The 19,252-nt window shown below is 38.7% G+C and overlaps 1 protein-coding gene across 1 annotated transcript in view; it reads left to right on the top strand.

The window, feature by feature from the left end:
* The window catches only part of SPEF2 (sperm flagellar 2), a 366,767-nt gene that overhangs the window by 196,681 nt on the left and 150,834 nt on the right, over positions 1 to 19,252 (top strand). The window contains 1 exon segment of the mRNA XM_006876554.1: positions 11,511 to 11,683. Within this exon segment, the coding sequence (XP_006876616.1) occupies positions 11,511 to 11,683 (173 nt within the window).

Here is a 19,252-nt window from a genome sequence, read left to right as displayed (position 1 = left end):
ATATATATATATATATATATTGAATTGAGTGATCGTTTACATGGGGGAATATCAGTTTTGCATTCGTTTCATTGCAATGATTACAATCTCCTCTGTAGAGGCTGTACATCTTTGTTGGAGCACAAAGTCTCCTGTTTCTCACCTGGAGCAGCTGGTGGCCTCAAACTGCCAACCTTGTGGTTTGCAATCCAGTCGTAGCCTTACCTAGGAAATACTGTTATTGTTACATGCCATAGAGTCAGTTCCAACCCTTAGCGGCCCTGTATAGGGTTCCCTAGAAGTGACTGGTGAGGTTTATCTGCCAATCTTGCAGTTCAAACCTACTTAATTAGAGGTTAAATGAGGACAGTTTTCTGTGGAGTAATCAACTAAGTTGAAAAAATACTGAGTTACTTACAGTTAAAACATTTTTAGTTACAGGATTCTTAAATACATCAAATTCTAAAACACCAGAATTCTCTCTTTAAGGGAATCTGTTGGGACTACAGTATTTGGAAATTCTTTCATATTTTGCTATTCTGACTGCCCCATAAATTAGTAAATTAACCGGTATACTTCTGTAGAACCTATCTTCTGACTTTATTTATAGATTTCCTTACTGCTGTTGCTACCAGGCCACTTAGCTTTAATGTTAATGTCAAGGTCACAAATACTAATAGCATTTAACTGGAAGGCCACAGAAGCATTGAGGAGGAAAAGGTAAAGGCAAAATGAGGTTGATATAACTAAATAATTTTACTAGAAGAGTGGGTCTTACAGCGGGTTCCCAAGACTAGTGGTATCTGCATCATCTGGGACACCTGAAAATTTGTTGTTAATTACCATCAAGTCAATTCCAACTCAAGACAATCCCCTGTGTGTAGAGTAGAACTGCTCCCTAGGGTTTTCAGAGTTACAAAGCAGTTCACTAGAGCTGTCTTCCAAAGTGCCTCTGGGTGTGTTGAATTGCTAACCTTTCATCTAGTTGTTGTTGTTGTTAAGTGCCATGGCGTTGGTTCCCACTCATAGTGACCCTGTGTAGGGTTTCCAAGGAGCAACTGCTGGGTTTTAATTGCAGTAGCAGTCCAGTGCTTATCCTGCAGTGACACAGCAATAGTAGCGTCTTTAACTCTACCCAGGGACTCCTGGGAACTTGTTAAAAATATAAATAATTAGGGCTACACCCTAGACCTCCTCACCTTGAAACTTCAGGCGTAGAGTCCGGAAGATGTATTTTACTAAGATGCTTCTGATACATGCTAATGCTTGAGGAAGACATATTCTTGTAGCCATTGAAATATCAGAAATATTTAATTCTTTATAATATTGTATTTTATCATATTATTAATGTATTATTTATATTATAAATATTATATAAATGAACATTTATAATATACACACTTCCAAAAACATATGTTGTATTAGAATAAATAAGCCTGTATGTAATAATGTTGTTGCAACAGAAATAAAAATCCAAACCCCTAAAATGAGGTAGGTAGTATGTATAGCTGAGGGACACATGCTTATTGTAATAGCTCATTAAATAGCCTCAGAACAATCTGGCAAACAAATCCAATTTATATTCCCAGATATACTAAGGAGATACACCAATTCAACAAGGAGAAAACAAAAAACAAGCTTTTCCTGAATTAATTTCTAAAGTAAATTTTTATCATGTGGCACCTTAAACAAAGGATCTGGATTCATTTCTAAAATAGTATCATCCGGGGCCTGGTACAATGAACAAAGTCTTCATAGGTTTTCTAGCCAGTGTTTCATGCAAAACACAGTGTTTCATCTGAAGATTGATGCCACATACCTGAAAGTTGATGATTCATTTTATGATGACAGTTCAGTAGTAAAAATTCACAACAATCTCCTTTTATTACACAATTCATAATCATAATAACAAAGTAGTACCTGTCATGAGCCAGGTACTAAACAAGGTAATTTACATAGGTAATTTCATGAAATCCTCATAGCCAATTATCAGGTAGAAATGACCATTTTCCCACTTCAAAGATGAGGAAATTGAGAGTCGAAATAAATGAGGAAGTGCTCTGTTAAGAACATTAACCTCTTAAAATGGAGAGTAGCAGTCTCTCCTCTCTTTGGGAAATGTAATCTACACTAGCATATTATTTTGCAGTACAAAATTGCTCAGCGCAAACTCCCTGGAGTTTGCCTTAATACTGTCACCCCAATTTAAGTGTATTAAGTAACACTATTTATGCTCTTTAAGTATGAATTTTTAATGAATTCATTTCTCAGCCTGTTATTTTTTTAAATATATATCAGAAGTGGGAAAAGAATATGGTCATGTAATATAAATAGAAAGCAATCTTAAAATCAGTGAGCCAGATAAATAGTGTTATAAGAACTGTTATAGCATTTTAAAATTTCTAAATATCAATCTAACAAGCGTTTAGGAATATGAACTATATCAATAGACACAAAAAAAGGAAATGAAGTATGACAAGCAAAAGCCTGGGCTCTGGAGCCAGCCTGCCTAGCATACACGTCTAGTGGTGCCATTTCCCATATGAGTGACCTCAGACAAGTTACCATAGCCTCAGTTTCTTTATCTGTAAAATGGGTAATAAAAGTACCCTCTCACACGGTATTATAAAGAATAAGTTAGTAAATACACAAAAGTAGAGCAGCATCTGACTCAGAGTAAACACTAAATAGATACAGTGGTGGTGGTTGGTGTGTGCCGTGGAGTCAATTCTGACTCATAGTGACCCTATCAGGGTTTCCGAGGCTATAAATCTTTACAGGAACAGAAAACCTCATCTTTCTCCTGAGGAACAGCTAGTAGTTTCGAACTGCTGACCTTGAGGTTAGTAGCCCAATTCGTAAGCACTACATGAACAGAGCTCCTTCTGAATAGATATCTGCTATATTATTGGCCCCTAGTAATATTGCTGTGGGGTAATGTGCTGGACCACAAAGTCAGTTTGCGCTGTAAGGTTGGTAGTTCAAACCAACCAGCCACTCCTTGGAAATGCTACACAGGGTCACAATGAGTCAGAACTGACTAGGTGGCACTTAACGCTGCTTACCAGTAATCCTGCAGACATTACTAACGACAGTGAATTGAAAGGGGGACGCCTTTGAATTAAGCTATGGCGTTCCCATCACTTATCACTGGTAAGTATGTTGTTGTTAGTTACCATTTAGTCCCTTCCAACTCATAGCAACTGTGTGTATGACAGAATGGGACACTGCCTGATCCTGCACCAGCCTCGCAATTGAGCGTATTGCTGCGGACACTAGGTCAGTCCACCTAATTGTCATTCTCTTTATCACTGACCCTCTACTTTACCAATCATGATGTCCTTCTCCAAGAATAGGTCTTTCCTGGTAACATGTCCAAAGTACGTGAGACAAAGTCTTGCTTTCCTCACTTCTAAGGAGCATTCTAGCTGTCCTTCCGCCAAGGCAGATTCCTTTGTCCTTCTGGAAGTCCATGGTATAGTCACTATTCCTCACCTACACCATAGTTCGAATGCATACATTCTTCTTTATTCATTGTCCAGCTTTCACAGGCATTTGTTGCTGCTATTATTGTTAAGTGCTGCAAAGTCAGTTCCGACACATAGGGATCCTGTATTGGGTTTCTGAGGCTATGAATCTTTGCAGGAACAGAAAACCTCATCTTTCTCCCATACAGCAGCTGGTGGGCTCGAACCATAGACTGTGGTTCACAGTTCAGTGTTTATTCTACAGAGCTATCATATGATTGAAAATATACATATCATCATTTGAGTCAGGTGCACTTTAGTCCTCAAAGTGACATCTTTGCTCTTTAGCACTCTTAAGAGATCTTTTGCAATACGTTTGCCCCATGCACTGCATCTCTTAATTTCTTGACTTTTGTTTCCATGAGCGTTGATTGTGAATCCAAAGTAAAATGAAATCCTTGACAACTTCAATCTTTTCTCCATTTATCATTACACTAAAATTAGATTCCATAAGTGATCTCAGATATCCACTCTCATTGCTTCATAGTAGTCCAAAGTCCATAATCCCAGTTCCACAGATATTGACAGCATGAATTTTAGGGTACTGAATAGAGAAAATGTTCTCCCCACAAGATTTTCCAAAATAGTTTGTCAATAGTGGGTTAAAGAATAAGCTGGTTCATGCTCCATCTTGGAGTCCTTACTCAACACTGGTCTCCTCCTCTTCCTGATCGTGTTTCTTTAATTGGTTCCATTTCTGAGCAAAACTTTATTAAAGACTTCCTAAATCTCAACTTGTGTTGCTACTGTCTCCAGTCTGGGTAACACTATCTGTTTACAAAAAATTGCTTTGTGTTGAACATGGCTGTCTCCCAGGCAGTAAGGAAGTGACCAATGTTAACCCGTCTTCTGGCTTCTACATAATGAAACTGTTAATTAAATTTGGTCACTATTAAGAAATATTTTGGCACTGAAACGATAACAATGCTTTTCTTTAAAAAATAATAAAAAAGAATGTAAATCAGATTTTCCACATATTCTGACATATCTTTCTTCTTACAATCCCTTCACCTTTCTGAGTATTTCCAATTTAATTTGAAAGTGGTCTAGTTTTCTTAGTGTCCAGTCATCCATTGATTCAGTTTACTTTCAAAATTAACAATTTCCTTTCTTATTTTTTTTTTTAAGTTTTTATTGTGAATTAAGTGATAGTTTACATGGGAGAACATCAGTTGTACATTCATCCTATCGTATTCCATTTCATTGCAATGATTACAATCCCCTCCATGCATCATCAAACAGCCAAAGGGTACACCCTACAAGCCTGCCCCCCGGCTGTCAGCACACAGCCCCTCTCCCTCCCTAAGTCCAGAGTCCCCAGCCATTCCATCTCTCCATGTCATGAATCTGCCTTCATCTCTGGCATCACTGCTTCTCTGGATAGGGTCCCACACTCTGCTCTTCTCCCTTGATGGTCCCAGGGTCCTCTGCTCCTGGAGTACAAAATCAACCACTCCCCTCCTTTTGTTACAAAATGTCTACTTTTACATTTGCAACACTCACAGTCAGTCCTGACAGCAATTATTCACTACTGAACCACAAAAGTCTCATCCCTATCTCCTTTCATCAGCCCCATCCAGACAAATTGGAAACCACTCAGTAGTTGGAAACCTTTCCCTGGAACTAGGCTCCCTCTTGAAAGCTTGTAAGACAGACAGTCACTTCTTGCCTTTGTAGCCCCCGCATTTTAGATAGCCAATGTCTAAGTTGCCTATCCCTGTCAAACCTGTGTAGCGAGGGGGTGGGAATGATCCTCGCTATAAAATCCATCCGTTCCCTCTTTTGAGCTACTACATCCATGAGTATTGGTCAAGTTCATCAAATTGTAGTATATTACTCTTTTTTTCCTTTTCTTTCTTCTTCCGGTTGAGTTCTGATCATCCAGCCATTGAAGTAAGGTCAAGTGGGTATTATATGCAAGTATGGTGTTCTTGTATAACTCCCTTCACTTCATATCAGCTGGACACTTCACTCTCCACTCTCGTCCTCTATGGCCATGTCCCTGTCTCTGGGCCCAGGAGTCCCCAGGTCTTGCCATACTGTTAGCCAACCAGGCCTCAACCCAGGTTGATAGGAGTCTATTGAACATGGTCAGACTTAGCTCACAACTTCATTGCTGTTTTTCCCCCACTTCCCCTTATCGGTAGACCAACGTGGTCACCAGCTTGAAAGAAAGAACAGCAGGAAAAATAAAAAAAATAATAGCAGCAGTCTGACTGACTACTACAAGAACAAGCAAGTTGTTCACCCAGGAGCCATCAAGGCAAGTAGCCGAGTCCCCTCAGGTCAAACCCCCTTCCAAGACTGAGACACAAGGGGAATACACAAGCAGGCATGTGGTCCTTTCTTATTTTTAAGTTTTGACTTGAGATCTTGACTTTCATTTAAGCCCCAACTATGTTATTTTCTTTGCTCAAATTTATTGCTCCATCTTTTTACCTTTGGTTGAAACAATTTATTATTGATAACATTAATTAGATCCATTCTGTGTTCTAAACTGAATTTTTTCTTTACCTCATTTTAATTTATGTGTATCTGTTCTGGTTTATAGACTTCTTTGTGATACCATCAGATTCTTGTAACTTAAAAAAAAATGCTACATTCTACCTTTATTATAAGGAGATCTGGTAGCCTAGTGATTACAAATCAAGCTGCTAATCTCAAGGTCAGCAGTTCAAAATATCAGCTGTTCCCCAGGAGAAAGATGAGATTTTCTGCTCCCATAAAGATTTACAGACTTGAAAACCCTACGCAAGGTCACTATGAATCAGAACCAATTCTATAACCACATTTATCATCAGCACTTAACTTTGAACCACAAGGTTGGCAGTTCAAAACCACCAGATGATCCTTGGAAATTGTGTACACACGGGGTTGCCATGAGCTGGCACAGATTCAACAACACTTAACAACAACAAAAATAAACATAGATTCATCTCCAACCTTTCATCCTTGTAAAATCCATACACTAAGGACTGAGTAGTCCAACTTTACAAGTGAAAAGAAATATCTTATTGAAAATTGAAGTCTTCATATGGTTGGGTATGTGGTATTTTAAAAGAAATACCCCTTGTTATATTTCAGATGTTGATAATTTATTTTTTGCAAAAATGGCATCATTCACTGTGATTTGTATACATTTTTATTCATTCAACTCTCCTGCCCCTCTGCATTTTCATTGTTAAAAATTAGACAAAAGTTACATGGAATCAAAGCACAGTGCTAAAAGATTGATTCCCCAGCCCACTTACTTTTCACCAAATAATCATGATGCTTGAAAAAAGAAGGGAAAGAAAATCATTCCAATCACACATTTATAATTACACAGTCTTCTTAGAACCTCATTGAAATTTTCCGTTTAAAGTAGCCATAGAATCATCACTATTACTTGACCAGAGATTCAGGTCAAGGATTGAAAAAAACATCATATAGAACAATAGCTCAAATTATGAAAATTTTTAGTTTCTGTTTGGACATTTTCTTGAACTTTTCTTAATTTTTAAAAACCTAGGTACAACTTGAGTCCTATGTATATTGGCTACTGTTTCTAAATGTATAGGTAGAGGAGTCAACTAAAGTTACCATGTAACTTAATTGACAAATTCTTCTCTATTTATAATCCATGCATTTTTAATGAGTATAAAAGTTGAAGGTATATTTACTTTCTTAACCAACATTAACAACATCTGGAGTCAGAAAACCAAAGGGGAAGAACACGCCTGGCGTTTCCCAAGCTGGGGAAACTGAAGAAAAACATTCAAGCCTCAACTTGCATTATTGAAGGATTCTCTAGGCAAATTATTGAATGATGCAGAAAGCATCAAAGAATATGGAAGGAATACACTGTACCAAAAGGAAATGGTTGATGTTCAACCATTTAAAGAAGTAGCATATGATCAAGAGTCAATGATACTAAAGGAAGAAGTCTAAGATGCACTGAAGGAATTGGCAAAGAAGAAGGCACCAGGTATTGATGGAATAAAAACTGAAATCTTTCAAGAAAGTGAGGCAGCACAAGAGGCACTCACTCATCTCTGCCAAGAAATTTGGAAGACAACTATCTGGCCAACTGACTGGAAGAGGTCATATTTGTGCCCATTCCAAAGAGAGGTGACTCACTGGAATGCAGAGATCATTGGACAATATCACTGATATCCCATACGAATAAAGTTTTACTCAAAGTAATACAGAAATGGCTACAAGCATATTTACAGAGAACTTCCAGAGGTTCAAGCTGGATTCAGAAGAGGATGTGGAACAAAGGATATCATTGTTGATGTCTGGTGGATCTTGGCTGAAAGCAGAGAACACCAGAAAAATGTTTACCTGTGCTTTATTGACTATGCAAAGACTTTTGATTGTGTGGATCATGACAAGGTATGGACAACATTGTGAAGTATGAGTATTCCTAAACACTTAACTGTGCTTATGAAGAATCTGTACCTGGACCAAGAAGCAGTTGTTCGAACAGAACATGGGAACACTGAATGGCTTAAAATTGAGAGAAATGTGTACAACATGGTTGTATTCTTTCAACATATTTATTCAACCTGTATGCTGAGCAAATAATCTGAGAAGGTGGGTTATATGAAGAAAAACATGGCATCTGGATTGGAGGAAGACTCATTAACAACCTATGATATGCAAATGATGCAACCTTGCTTGCTGAAAGTGAAGAAGACTTAAAATACTTACTGGTCCATCCTTTGGTATGGATTTCATCTCAAAGTAAAGAAAACAAAATCCTCACCACTGGACCAATAAACAACATTCTTATCAACAGAGAAAAGATTGAAATTGTCAAAGACTTCATTCTTCTTTTATAAACCATCAATACTCATGGAAGCAGCAGTCAAGAAATCAAATGACATATTACATTAGGCAAATCTGCTGCACAAGACCTTTTTAAAGTGTTGAAGAGCAAAGATGTCAGCTTGAGGACTAAGGTGCGCCTGACCCAAGCCATGGTATTTTCAATAACCTCATATGCATGTGAAAGCTGGACAGTGGATAAGGAAGACCATAGAAGAGTTGATGTTTTGTGTTATGGTGTTGAAGGACAGTATTGAAAATACTATGGACTGCCAAAAGAACAAACAGATAGGTGTTGGAAGAAGTGCAGCCAGAGTGCTCCTTGTTAAGGCCAGGACAGCCAAACGTCATCTGTCTCTCATACTTCGGACATATTGTTAGGAGGGACCACTCTCTAGAAAAGGATATCAGATATGGTAAGGTGGAGGGTCAGAGAAAAAGAGAAAGACCCTCTGCGAGATGGACTGGCAAAGTGGCAGCATCAGTGTGCTCAAGGGTGGCAACAATTGTAAGGTTGGCCCAGGACCAGGCTGTGTTTCGTTCTCTTGTGCATAGGGTTGCTATGAGTTGGTATTGACTCGATGGCACCTAACAACAACGACAACCAACATTATCATTAAATAATCATCTTTAAAGAAATAAATTGGAGGGGAAAGAAAGTGCTCTCAGTTTTATAGACATCTGTAAACTGTACCTAAAATCTAAATAATTAATCTGAAGGTAAGTGGAATGTAAACTGAGTGAATTTATGAACGATAATAATGCTCATTCTTTCAGGAACTGTGGGTGCTGTCTGAGTTCAGTTTCTTTGGCCAATGCAGAAGGTCTTTGAGGCCACTTGACTGGTGTAGATCTTATTCTTGATATTATCATCAGGGAAGGCGAGCTTTATTGCCTTTCTGACTTCATGATTAGGTCTCTTCCTTTTCATCTTTTTCTGCTTCTCTTCATTATGCTTTAATATAGCCTGGCTTATTCCACATTATCTACCACTATGTCTGTTCTCCTACTATAGTAATAATTATAATTTGTCTCTCAAACAAGCTGTGTCTCATGCAGGGAATATGGAAATATTCTGGTGTTATGATGTCCATTCTTTTCCTGTTCCACATCCTTCACCTACTCTGGCTGACTCTTCCATAACCTTCTACTTCTTTACCCTTCTCCTGGGATACCAAGTGCTCCATTCATGTTAAAACTCCCTTTCTTTTCTCAGATGGTTTTTTCATGTCCTTTTTTTTTTTTTTTTTTTGGAATAGTAAATGAAATATCCTTTGCTGTAGGGTCTGTACTTAATAAGAGCCACATATTCATTGTGGAAGCAACTACAGAGATGAAAATAAAATATCAAGTTACTTTTTATTGCCAATTCTATGAAAGAGATTGGATTGCTTTAAAAAAAAACTTACACGTATACACACACTGCAAGGTCAGCATTTCAAACCCACAACTGCTCTAAGATAAGGCTTTCTGCTCCTGTAAATATTTATAGCCTCAGAAATCCTATGTAGGGTTGCTATGAGTCAGAATCAACTCAATGGAAGGAAGCCTCATCTTGGAATTGCTTGTGGGTTTGAAATGCTAATCTTGCAATGTGTGTGTGTGTGTATGTATAATATTTTTAAGCAATTATATATATATATTTGAAAAGAACATGGGAACACTGAATGGTTTAAAATTAAGAAAGATATACAACAGAATTGTATTTATTCACCATATTTATTCAATCTGTATGCTGATCAAATAATCTGGGAAGCTGGGTTATATGAAGAAAATGTGGCATCATTAAAAACCTGCAATATGCAAATGATACAACCTTTCTTGCTGAAAGTGAAGAGGACTTAAAATATTTACTGATGAAGATCTAAGATCACAGCCTTTGATGCATATCAATGTAAAATAAAAATCCTCACCACTGGAATAATAAACAACATTCTTATCAATGGAGAAAAAATTGAAGTTGTTGAGGATTTCATTCTTCTTGGGTCAACCATCAACTCTCATGGAAGCAGCAGTCAAGAAATCAAACGATGAATTGCATTAGGCAAATCTCCTGCACAAGATCTTTTAAAAGTGCTGAGAAGCAAAGATGTCAGCTTGAGAACTAAGATGTGCCTATCCCAAGCCATAGTATTTTCAATAATCTCATATGCATGCAAATGCTGGACAGTAAATAAGGAAGACTTTAGAAGAATTGATGCCTTTAAGTTGTGGTGTTGGAGGAGAATATTGAAAGTACTATGGGCTGCCAAAAGAACAAATAGATCTGTGTTGGATGAAGTACAGCCAAAGTGCTCCTTGGAAGCCAGGATGATCACACTTCATCTCTAATATTTCAGACATATTGCCAGGAGTGACCAGTCGCTGGAGAAGGATATCATGTTTGGTAAGGTGGAGGGTCGGAGACAAAGAGGAAGACCCCAGCCAGATGGATTGATAAGCTGACAGCATCAATGGGCTCAAGCATAGCAATGATTGTGAGGTTGGCCGAGGACCGGGCAGTGTTGTGTTCTGTTGTGCATAGGGTCGCTATGAATCAGTACCAACTCAATGGCACCTAACAACAACAACACTTATATATATACATATATATATGTAATATTATAAAATATGTGAAATATATATTATGTGCACTATTACTCTTACTCATAGTAATCCTGTAAAGGGTTTTGGAGTCACTGGTAGATTCAAATTACTGACCTTGCATTAAGCAGCCCAACTCATGATCCACTATACTATCAGGGATCCATATATATACATATATATATACATATGTTGTTGTTAAGTGTCGAGTCAATTACAACCTATAGTGACCCTGAATAGGGTTTGTGAGGAGTGGCTGGTAAGTTTGAATTACTGACCTCAGAATTCACACTGATCTTGTGGTCCAGGGTTTTCCCTACATAAGGTTTCTGAGGCTGTCAGATAAGCAAGGTCAGAAGTTAAAACCCACCAGTTGTTCCTCGGACACCCTATACAGAGTCTCTATGAGTCAGGACCAACTCTACAGCACACAACAACAACACATGTATAATTGGTTAATTTGGGAGCTATGGAAGACAGGTTTTAATCTTTGATTTGGTAAGGTGCCAAAGGAACTTAAAAGAAATCATTAATAAATTGCGTGCACCCGTGACAATCATATATTTATGTAGACACCAGACTATGACTTTGTATATCTACTTATAGTAGAATGATTTCCTATGTGTGTTTAATGTTCTCCTAAAGGAAAATCTCAAGGAGGAAAGCAATCAGTAAAGACTCAGCCTACTGACTCTGCAGATATGTCACCTGTTCCAGTACTACCACCACTGCCTAAACCAGGATCTAGAGAATGGGTCTATGTGAATGAACCAATTCCTGAGGTATGATAGTTTCCAGCCATACATGACAAGAACCCATCCCTTTCCCTATTCACAATAAGATTCACACCATTATGTACAATATCCAGAAGGCCTTTCAGAGTTGGCAATATATATACTTATGAAAATAACCTAGATAATTTTTTTTTAGAGATTACTCATTGGACACATCTCATGCTTTCTCCTACACACTTGAGTTTCTGATTCATGCTAAAATTGAAGGAACAAATGGAGTTCTGTGAGGACCAATTTTCTCCCCTAGAACAAGTAGAGATAGAGTTTCCTGGAAGAACGACTTCCCCAGAACACATCCCCAGCAAATTACAGCCCTCCATCCATGTTCTCATGCCCACAGCATAATGCTTTTAAATGAAGTTTAACATCTGGTTTTTCAGAAATAGACTTTAAAAAAAAAAAGAACTAAAGTCATAAAAGAGCAGACAGCTACTTTAAATGGCTACTCTAGTGTACGGCAAGGAGCTGCCCTGAGCCCTGGAAGCTCCATCCAGCTCTTTGTTACTCTGATGATGGCCAAGGCCATTTGCTGTCCAGGCAAGGCTTGTTGCTTTAACAGATCAATAGTCTTGGAGAAAATCACGCAAAATGGTCTTCCTTCAAAGCTTTATAAAAGACCCTTTCTTATCTTTTTCATGCCAGTCCCCAATGATCTCATTCCTTTATGAACTTTTAACACTGGCCATCTGAGAGCCAGTCATGAATTGCGGCAGATTGTGGTGCTCCCATTGTTACTGAGCTGTCCTAGGATACAGTGGTTTCTTCTCCACTGCACACTAACCTCTGCTGCAGGGTAGGAACAATTCAGTGAGACACAGATTTATGGGAACTACTAGCAGGAGATGTGTGGGCAGGAAAGATGTAAGACTGGGTTACATTATCACTTGATCCTCTCTGCTGAGCACTGTGGGTGGTTGAATTCCTCTGCTGAAAGCCACAGCTTCTGTCAGATGACCCACACTTGAGGTCCAAAGGTCTGTTCCCTTTCCTTGCCTCCTTAATGAATACAAGGATCCCTAGTTGGAGCTGATCCTCTTGGTGTTAAGTGCCATCATGTCTGCTCCAGCTAACCCTGCATAAGGTTTCTAAGGCATTAAATCTTTGTGGGAGCAGAAAACCTCATCTTTCTCCCTTATATCAGTGTCCCAAGGCAATGAGAAGGGTGGGGAAGGATAGAAAACTAATCTAGAAGGGCAACAGTAGATAGTCAACATAGATCTCATTACCTAAACAAGACTATGTGGAAAACTCTTTTTGCTAGAGCTGGAAATGTCCAGGAGCCTGGAACCCAAGCAGACCACATAGCCCACTCTGGACTTTTCCCTACTCTAAGTTTCCCAGCACTGGGGCTGCAGCTCTTACCAGGCCAGAAAGAGGAAAGTCTGACCCAGATGACACGGGCAATCAGGAGAAAGCACAGATGCAAGGGAGAAGCCAACTCAATAACTGGGTTCCAGAGAAGGTTGTGCTATTTAGCCAATGAAAATTCAAGACACCCAGTTGACTTTTAATTTCAGGCAAGCATTTGCACTGAGCATCCTATATTTTGTCTGTTGATGCTAACTCCAGGTTTCTGTGTACCTCAGACATACAGCATCTCCAGAGGCATATGGAGGGGACACACCGCATCTCCACAGGCATGTGGAGGGGACTTACCGCGTCTCCACAGGCATGTGGAGGGGACGTACCGCGTCTCCACAGGCATGTGGAGGGGACGTACCACGTCTCCACAGGCATGTGGAGGGGAAAGAGAAAGAGAAAGGCATGAGGGAAAGTGCAGCAAGAACCAAGCAGACCATCGAAATGAGAGTCTTTGCTTTCCAGCCGATGGAAACATGAGAGCAGAACCACGGGAGGCACAATTTCAGGAAAGGGATACCTGGGCCTCAGTCCTTTTGGCTCAGAGTCAATGCCCTTACACTTGACCAGCCTCTAGCACCTCCCCATCTCCTGTTCCTTCTGCTCCTCAGGGCTTGTGGGTGTGGAAACCTTCTGCTTCCTCCCTCAGGAGGCTGACAAACATGAGATGGTTCTGCAGTGTTCTGACCAATTCTTGACTTACCTTGCCGGCAGTTTCAACTCTCAAAATATAGAATTCTAGGGGCTTCTACTTTGAATTTAGTAAAAACCAACAAATAATAAGCAGTCAGACAAATGACTGGAAATAACCAATAAAATAGGAGAAAATGAGTATAGAGGAAGTAGGAAAGGAATCTGACAGAACATAAGCAGATATGTACACTCGTTACCAGGAAAGCATATTTCAAAAGTATAGTCATTTCATAACCTAACTCTAAAACATGAAGATGATGCTAGGAGAAATAGACGAACCCAAGAAACAACAATCTGACCTAATAATCCCTATTAAGATTCAAAGAAACTACTGTGTCTGCCCGTTTGTCATACTATGATGCCTGACATGTTGCTGTGACATGTTTGTCATAGCGTGATGCCTGACATGGTACCAGAAGGGTACCCCCAGCTGAGTTTCCATACTAACACAAACTAAGAAGAAGGAGAGACAAAATACTTCAGAATGTTTAGCCACTGAAAACCTTATGAACAGCAGTCAAAAACTGTCAGATAGCAGTCAAATATTGAATATTGAAACATGATAAAGAGCACCAGAATACTGTCAGATGTAGAGCCAGAAGATGAAGCCATCAGGTTGTAAGTCACTCAAAATACAACTGGGGAAGAGCTGCCTCCTCAAAGTAGAGTTAACAGTGATGACATAAAGGAAATAAGGCTTTCAGGTCCTTCATTTGCTGGTGGGACACAACTCAAAAGGAGGAGATATAGTTTCAAATATCCATTAATAATCAGAGCATGGAAAATTGGAAGTTGTCAAAAATGAAATGGAATGCATAAAGATCAATATCCTAGGAATTAGTGAGATGAAATGGACTGATATTGACCATTTTGAATATGATAATCATAAGGTTTACCATGCAGGGAAAGACAGATTGTAGAAAATGACATCACATTCATCATCAAAAAGAACAATTCAAGATCTATCACGAAGTATAATGCTGTCTGTGATAGGATTATATCCGTACGCCTATAAGGTAGACCAGTTAATATCACTATTGTTCAAATTTAGGCAACAATCACTAAAGCCAGTGATGATGGAATTAAAGAATTCTACCAACTTCTGTCTGAAATTGATCAAACATTCAGTAAAGATGTATTGATAATTACTGGTAATTGGAATGCAAAGATTGAAAACAAAAAGGAAGGATCAGTAGTTGAAAATATGGCCTTGGGAACAGAAATGATGCTGGAGATCATATGAGGGAACTGAAGAAAAAAAATCAAGCTTCAACTTGCAATCGTGAAGGATTCTATAGGCAAAATATTGAATGATGAGGAAAGCACAAAGGAAAATAGAGGAAATACAGACTACTGCGCTATAAGAAATGGTTGATGTTCAGCCATTTCAAGAGATACTATATGATAGACACTGAAGGAAGAAGTCCACAGTACACTGATGGCATTGGCAAAAACAAGGCTAATGGAATAAACAAATCTTTCAACAAACGGATGCAGCACTGGAAGCATTCACCCACCTATGCCAAGAAATTTAGAAGACAGATACCTGGCTAACTGATTGTAAGAGATCCATATTTATTCTCATTCTAAAGAGAGGTGACCCAATGGAATGTGGAAATCATCAGGCAATATCATTAATATCACCTGCAAGTAAAAGTTTTCTGAAGATTATTTAAAAACTGCTGCAATAGTACATTGAGAGGAAACTGCCAGAAGCTCTAGCCAGATTCTGTCAAGGGACATCATTGCTGAAGTCACATGAATCTTGGCTGAAAGCAGAGAATACCAGAAAGATGTATACCTGTGTTATACTGAAGGCTTTCAATTATGTGGGTCATGACACACTATGGACAACATTGGTGAGAATGAGTACTTGGAACTCTTAATTATGCTCATGAGGAAACTGTACATAGACCAAGAGGCAGGAGTTCTCACAGAACAAGGGGACACTGAATGGTTTAAAATCAAGAAAGGTATGCTCCAGGGTTGTATTCTTTCACCATACTTATTTCACCTATATGCTGAACAAATATTCCCAGGAGTTGGATTGTATGGAAAAGAACATGGTATCAGAATTGAAGGATGATTCATTAACAACCTGCAATATGCAGATTATGCACTCTTGCTTGCTAAAAGTGAAGAAGATTTAAAATGCTTACTGATGATTATCAAAGAGCACAGTCCTAAATAGGGATTGCATCTCAATGTGAAGAGAAAAAAATCACCACTGGAGCAATAAATAACATCAAAATAAAGGGAGAAAAGATTGAAATTGCCGAATACTTCATTATACTTGGATCCACTACTAATACTCATGGAAGCAGCAGTCACAAAATTAAACAATATATAGCATTAGGCAAATCTGCTAAAGTATTCAAGAGCAAAGATGTCAGTTTGAGGACTAAAGTGTGACTGACCCAAGCCATGATATTTCCAGTAGCCTCATATGCATGTGAAAGTTGGACAACAAATAAGGAAGACCATAGAATTGATGTGTTTGAGTTATGCTGTTGGAGAAAATGTTAAAAGTACCATGGACTGCCAGAAAACAAACAAATTAGTGTTGGAAGAACAGCCAGAGTTCTCCCTAGAAGCCAGAATGGTTAGACTTCATCTTTCGTGCTTCGGACATATTTTTAGGAGGGACCAGTCCCTAGAGAAGAGTATCATGCTTGGCAAAATGGAGGGTCAGCAAAAAAAGAGAAAGACCCCCAATGAAGTAGATTGGCACAGTGGCAGCTGAATGGGCTCAAGCTTAACAATTGTGAGAATGGCCCGGGACCAGCAGTTTTCTTCTGTCTTGCATAAGGTCGCTTTGAGTTGGCACCTACTCAAAGGCACCTAATAACAACAACAATGTGACCTGAGAATGTATTTAGAGGGAGCTTAGATCTCAAAAGAATCAGGGAAAATAATTGAAGGGAAGGAATTCAGTGAGTGTCTGGTCCATCACAGATACTCAAATGTTGAAAGAATACTGTTAAGGACACACAAAAAGCCATGTCAAAATGACAAAGGGGGGTGTGTGTGAATTGTAGCTAAGTTGCCTAACACAAGTGGAAAAAATATATATAGGAACCCAGATTTGGTAACCTCAAATAATTTTAAATGAAAAATGAAATAAAGTGACATTAATGAAAGTTAGTAAGTGCAGTCAAAGTGGTTCTGACTCATAGAGACCCTGTATAGGGTTTCAGAGGACCAGGTGGTGGATTTGAACCACCAACCTTGTGGTTAGCAGTCCAGTGCTTATCCCATAGTGCTGTACCAAATAGGATGCAGGTTTTGTGAGGTCTGAAGAAAAGAGTGCCAAGTCATGTATGAGAGTGATTCTCTGTGTGTGTATTTCTTTACTTAAATATTTTTATAAACTTCGAAAATTGAAAAGTACCACAAACAACAGGATACTTAAAAAATTATTTTAGCTGATTCATACCTTTGTTTCCTTTTTCTACATCTGTGGGTATATATCCATTAATTGTTTTTACAGATGACAGTGACTTTGTTCTATCACATTTGTATAGAGATTATATAAAGATAATCCAGACTTCCCCTTTATAAAATTGATTGAAATATTTATTTTATTATCACTGTTCCTTTAGGACATTTCCTTTTAGATTCAGACTTATGAAGGGAAGTATGTCATTATTAAAAGGAGCCCTGGTGGTTAGCAGGTTAAAGCACTCACCTGCTAACCAAAGGTCAGTGGTTCATACTCACCAGTCAGTCTATAGGAAAAAGACCTAGTGATCGGCTGCTGTAAAGATTACAGTCTAAGGAAACAATGAACAGTTTTACTCTGTTCTGCGTTGGAATTGATGCTCAGCATACAATCACAGCATGGCATTATGGGAAACATCCCTATGAAAGAAAGTATGTTTGGGGGAAGAAGTCAGATTGGAGATAACAGACTTAACCGTAGCACAATTTAAAAAATGAATCTCACTTTTGATATTTTTACAAAACACGCGACCACGTGAACAGAGTGTGAGACCCGTCTCAGGAGCTTGGAAGATGCCTATGTAATGTCAGGGATCCTGAAGCTTCTGAGAACATTGGCCTTGACTATTGAATTCCTGTGACACTTCGGTTTCTCCACACGAGAAGACTAACAGGAAAGGATGGGTGTGAACTCCTAATCCTATCACATCCATTCAAATTCCCAGACCAAGAAAAATTACATTTCAGAAACTAGAAGGACCTACAGATTTGCCATTACCGGTAACTGACACAACCCAAAGAGGACCCAGGAGATTCTGTTGTTGTTGTTCAGTGCAGTTGAGTCGGTTCCAACCCATAGAGATCCTGTATAGGGTTTCCGAGGAGTGGCTGGTGAGCTTGAACCACCCATCTTGCGGTTCAAACTGACTTTGCAGTCCAGCACACTAGGTGACCAAAAAATAAGACAAAAAAAACAAAAGCCATTGCTTTCAATGAGCCAGGTGACCAGATGACCAGATGTAGGTAAATGCCTCAATATTTAAGGAAAGGTAGATATGATTTATTAAAGCATAGACCAATAATCTATATACTATTGTCTGGATAGAACAATGTATTAAATACACAACTTCTGAACACTTCTAAAGTATAGAAATTATCACGGAAAGTAAGTATATCTGGAAAAGTTAAGAAGAAAAGTAAAGTAAAAAGAAAACAACTAAGAATTGACCGTTCCCTTTCCTGATAGCAAAGTTAGACAAATAAGTCAGGAAAACTACTTAGAAATAGTATCTCTTGTGTTCACAATTGTTGTTAAAGTGCTATCAAGTTGGTTCCGGCTCATAGTGACCCTGTGTAGGATTTCCAAGGAGTGGCTAGTGAGTTTAAGCCTCTGACCTTGTGGTTCAAATTGACCTCGCAGTCCAGTGCTTATCCTACAGCACTACAGCAGGACTCCTGAATTCAACATAGTTTATGATAGTTGTATCATGAAGTCCTTGTGGATAAGTGAGAGCTGCAAGCAGGATGTTCATTCCATTAGATCCATTACCTGTACTAAGTCTCTATTGTTGTGAGTGTTAATTAAGAGATTTGAACTAACCAGGAAGGAGTTTTAGAAGTGTGTCTATGTAAGAGATGGTTTTTAATACCATTCTGAACCCCACATTCTTTAAGAGAGATTATGACGAACTAGAAACCAAAGGATGTGAAATATGCCAGAAAAGGATGTTAATATCAGGGAAGCATTGAAAACTGAAAATGTTCCTTTACACAAAAGAATTTATACTGAATGGGCATTGAATGTAGTCTTTTAGAATTAGATTGGACCATCTCAAACCCACTGCCATCAAGTTGATTCCAACTGATAGTAACCCTGCATGGGGTTTTTGAGACTGTAAATCTTTATGGGAGTTTGAACCACCAATCTTGTGGTTAGTCGTCCAGCGCTTATACTACAGTGCCACCAGGGCCAGAAGTATCTGAAACTTTTACTAATGATAAAAGTGAAGTCAGGTGAGTCTACATTAATTCATATATAACATTTATCCAACACCTATTATGTAC

The sequence above is a fragment of the Chrysochloris asiatica genome, unplaced genomic scaffold (genome assembly GCF_000296735.1).
Source record: "Chrysochloris asiatica unplaced genomic scaffold, ChrAsi1.0 scaffold00390, whole genome shotgun sequence".
NCBI lineage: Eukaryota > Metazoa > Chordata > Mammalia > Afrosoricida > Chrysochloridae > Chrysochloris > Chrysochloris asiatica.
The sequence above is the reverse complement of the archived record's forward strand: the minus strand, read 5'-3'. Positions and strand labels throughout refer to the sequence as shown.